General features: G+C 37.4%; 1 protein-coding gene across 4 annotated transcripts; it reads right to left on the bottom strand.

Moving 5' to 3' along the window:
- Window positions 1-244: 244 nt before the first annotated feature.
- On the bottom strand, window positions 245-3179 carry POLR2K (RNA polymerase II, I and III subunit K). 4 transcript variants are annotated; one of them, XM_017505010.2, is made up of 4 exons: window positions 3094-3179; window positions 2391-2460; window positions 1887-1979; window positions 245-936 (listed from the first exon to the last, which is right to left on the bottom strand). In XM_017505010.2, the coding sequence occupies exons 2-4, from the start codon at window positions 2449-2451 to the stop codon at window positions 914-916; spliced, it is 177 nt and encodes a 58-aa protein (XP_017360499.1). In that variant the 5' UTR covers window positions 2452-2460; window positions 3094-3179; the 3' UTR covers window positions 245-913. The 4 variants fall into 4 exon arrangements, with proteins under 4 accessions (XP_017360499.1, XP_017360497.1, XP_017360498.1 ...); XM_017505008.2 differs by having other exon boundaries at window positions 3098-3174; XM_017505009.2 differs by having other exon boundaries at window positions 3069-3171.
- Window positions 3180-4348: the final 1169 nt, after the last annotated feature.

Genomic DNA, 4348 nt, shown 5'->3' with positions numbered 1-4348 from the left:
AACCTATGAAACTGCACTTGGCTTAACAGCCTGCTTCTTTGCTTGGGGTTGATTTTGCCTTACAGAAGGCAACAATTAAAGTTTCCCTTCATTATTCTGAGATTCAAGAATCAAGCATTATATGAAAATACAAAAAGGCCTATACCAAGTAATAAATGAAAAACTGAACTCAAGATGATGTATGGCATATTGACACCAAGCACAATGGTATACTCCGTATCAAATGACACGGCGACACAGAACAGTGGTTTCCAATAAATTTATTTAATCACAACTTCAGAGGGTTCTAGAAACTTGCATTTTTAACAAGCACCGCAGATGATTCTAGGTTTTGATTAGAAGTGTGGTTTGGGTAAGCAACTTTACCCTTAATTGTGTGTCAGATTACATACAGAGTAAAACAAAAAGTCATGTAACGGAACAAAAAATAGCTTTATACAAAATATTAGTAGATAAATACAATATGGTCTTAAAAATAAAATCATATGTATATAGTTGTATTCCTAAGTACAGCAGTGCCTCACTCATTCCAAGTTTCCTTTCTGTGGTTTCAGTTATCTGTAGTCAACGACATCCAAAAACAGGTTAGTACTGTACACTGTATAAGAAGATATTTTGAGAGCAAGAAAGACCAACCACATTCATATAACTTTATTACAGTATGTTATCATTGTTCTATTAATCTCTTGCTATGCTTAATTTATACATTACACTTTATCATCGGTATGTATATATAGAAAAAAGGTGTATAAAGATTTGGTACTATCTGAGGTTTCAGGAGTCCACTGGGGGCCTTGGGATGCATCCCCTGAAGATAAGGGGAAACTACTGTATGCAAAATCGAAAGCTATACAACAATTAGAAACATTGAGAGAGCAAATTAAATGAAGACATTCCTCTAAATTCCCAGGTTTCATCGAGCATCAAAAACGACCACTGGATTAATCTGAGTTAAGGACAAAAAAGGTACTTAAAACATTAAGATTGAAGATTTCAAAGTCATTTTGTCTTTGCAGTAAGCTGGTTTGTTATTTAACTGAAAATACAAAAAATAAAATTCACTATTTACTATGACAACTTGAGATAAACTAAAAACACTTTCAATTTTTATCTGCACGTTTTCCATGATAAAATGTATCAAAAAACACTAACGCAGGCCAGGCGTGGTGGCTCACACCGGTAATTGTAATCGCAGTGGGCAGACCTGTATTACAGCTCACGCCTGTAATATAGTATACAAAGTATTTGTATTTCTCCTTGTGAAATTAGGTTGTCCATAAACTCAAGCTCAAGAATGAGTGCTTATATAAATATAGTAATGCATCCATGATGTTTTGGTCAAAGATGGATCACATATAAACAGGGGTTGCATAAGACTATATTTTTGCTGTACCTCTTCTACGTTCAGATATACGAAAACCATTGTATTACAACTGTCTATAGCATTCAATACAATAACACGCTGTACAGGTTTATAGCCTAGTAGCAATAAGCTATACCATATAACCTATATCCTGTATATGTATACCATATAACCTATATCCTGTATATGTATACCATATAACCTATATCCTGTATATGTATAGCAGGATATACAGTCTAGGTTTCTGCAGGAATGATGAAATTGCCTAAGGACATAATTTTCAGAATGGATCCCTATCCTCAAGCTTAACTGCACAGAATCCCTAAAAAGTAAATTAATGAAAACCAAAATCAACTAGTATTATTTATTTAGAGCCTATGCATTGGTACATGAAAATGCTAATCACGTTTGTTTGTACTCTAATCCAGGAAGTTATCACTTTAACCAGAAATGAATCTTTATCAACCCCAGCATTATTCATTTCCTCCTTCCTCATATTTAGAAAGCATAGTTAAAAGGATACATCTTTTAGTCCTTTTCTTGTACATTATTCTGTATCCACATTCTCTGCATCTGATTGGATCCCTAGATTTTATTTCATTTTCTGTGTGACATTCTAAAAAAAAAAAAAAAAAAAAAAAAGCACATTTAGTCAATGCCTAAAAGGAAACTATTACAAATTATCTTAACTATATTTTTCCCCTAAGGCAATCCAAAACACGAAAATATACTCAATCTCAAGGGTCTGTTGCTATTACGAAATATATTAAGTAGGAAAGAAAAGTGTTGTAGGCAATGCACATTTCCAGGAGAGAGAATGAAATCCCAACCTTTTTTTTTTCCTGTTAGTAAACTGCAGACCCAAGACGAACCCAGGTCTACTGACCTCAACGAGATTTTTTTTTTTTTTAATGGTTGCTAAAGTGTTTTACTTTATAACTTTGAAGATCAGTAACTCATTCAAGCAAAGAACAAATTAAATAATTTCAAAAAAAAAAATCTTACTTTTTGTAAGTGCTACTCTTACCTCCACAGATATATATCATTGGTTGCTGCTTTGGAGGTTGAACGTCCTTCTGAGTGTCCATTGTTATCCCCTGAAATCACAGACTCAAATACTGAATATATCAAAAAGGCTTCTCACAAGTCCAACCGGGACCATTTTTCTCAAGAAAAGCTAAAAAGATCCCAATTCCTAATCGTTCTTTCCCCCAAATCCTGTGGGTTAAGTCTCAAGGACAAAACGCATACACACAAGTATTGAGCGTCTACCCCAAACTGGACACAATTACAACTACTTCATACATGTTATGCCATTATAATCTTCATAACAATCCTAGGAGACATCACTCTTATTTTACAGATGAAGCAACCTAGACTCAGACATGTTAACTTCCGCAGGATCACTCAGCTACTAAAAGGCAAAGGAATACAAAGCTCGCATCTTTGTTTAACATAAGCTCCATTTTCCCAAACTCTACCCGAAGTTAGCCAAAAACACTATAGCCCTCAACTGGGGAACAGGCTAACGGAAGAGAAGAACAATGAAATAACCCTACCAGCGAAACATCTAAACTAAAAAAAATACATAGGGAAAAGAGTGACAGCATGGATTGCATGCCCAGCCTCTCTCAACTCTACCCCAATACCGGACCTTTTTACCACAAGTCTCTTTCCAGTTTGAGCCCAAATATCCACCACAAACCTCAACCAACCCGCCAACTCGCTACCTACGCAACACAGGAAAACTCCGCGTTTCCAAATACAACCCGGCTCGTCTCGGTGTCGAGACCAACTTCCGGCGCTGGTATATGACGCACAGTGGCGTCGCTCTCTGCCTTTTCCGTCCTGGGCGTGGCCAGAGAGCCCGGATTGCGCAAAGGAGATAAAGCAGGGCTTTCTGTCTGTTAGACTCTACGGGTATAAGTGCCTGTTTGGCCCCCAGCTATTTTAATTTTTCAGGAGAGCAGTGCATTTTAAAAGTTATGCAAGTCCAAGGCGTCGTGTGTTTTTTACAAGTAGTGGTACAAAGTAACACTTTTCCAGAAGGGTAGCGGGTTAGAAAAAAAACCGAGATGACAGCGTCCGAGAAGTACTAGGCTAGCTGTCACTTCGACGAACATAGAAGAATCGACTACACCAATGATTTTCACATAGAAAAACGCTTTCCAGATTGTTTTAAAAAATTGTTTGATGCCTGTGCTGGGGAAGTGGGGCAGCTGCCTCCTATCCTCATGATTTATTTTTGCTTTCTAGCCCTTTCTCTCACAGGCTACTGTCACATCCGTCTCCCAGTCCTTTTACTTGTTTTAAAGCAAAGGCTAGCGTGACGATAGCCACATAAACAACTCCCACTTTAAGAGATTTTGGTAGCTTTCGCTGTCTACTCAACCTCTCTCCGTCCCTCCACCATGGAAGAACAAAATGCTCTGCTTGGTGGAGGTGCGTTCTTTCAAAGATCAAAATTGCAATAGGATGGATCAGTTAGCTTCAGAACCTTTAAATTTGTTTCCTTTTTTCCGCAGCAGATATTTTACTTAGTAGGGTGAAAAAATGAAGCTACTTAAAAATTTCAGAAATAACTTGTGTTAATAACTATGTTAAAGAAAGAAGCAGGCGTTCTTTCTCCCAACGCGCACTAGGTCTTTGATATTTTATTAAGCAGGTTATACTCCTTTCGGGCCCTCCGTCCAGAAATTTGAGAGCGTTGAGCCTCATCTTTCACTTCCAGAAGTTCAGGCTCCTGTTGCATCTCCACAGACCAGCTTGAGAGATTTAAGCTGATCTTTCCAGAAAGATGCCATTTAAAACCTTTCAGGGAAACACGGCAGTTCCTGGCTTCTTTCTTCATAGACAGGCTAACAGAGCATAAATATTTTAACCATAATCCCTGTTACAAAATACTTCTCCTTTTAACCAAGGAGGTGATCTAATACAAGAGTCACAATAAGCTTCTCTATAAGAACGATTAGATAGAACCATTGT

The sequence above is a fragment of the Cebus imitator genome, unplaced genomic scaffold (assembly GCF_001604975.1).
Source record: "Cebus imitator isolate Cc_AM_T3 unplaced genomic scaffold, Cebus_imitator-1.0 Scaffold331, whole genome shotgun sequence".
Classification (NCBI taxonomy): Eukaryota; Metazoa; Chordata; class Mammalia; order Primates; family Cebidae; genus Cebus; species Cebus imitator.
Note: the sequence above shows the minus strand (reverse complement) of the source record. Positions and strands in the feature narration are given on the sequence as shown.

Coding starts and splice junctions, on each gene's coding strand:
- POLR2K (XM_017505010.2), bottom strand. CDS start 2,451: ATGGACACTCAGAAGGACGTTCAACCTCCAAAGCAGCAACCAATGATA. Junction 1,980..2,390: donor AATGATATATATCTGTGGAG/GTAAGAGTAGCA, acceptor TTTTTTTTTTAG/AATGTCACACAGAAAATGAA. Junction 937..1,886: donor CAAGAAAAGGACTAAAAGAT/GTATCCTTTTAA, acceptor AGATTAATCCAG/TGGTCGTTTTTGATGCTCGA.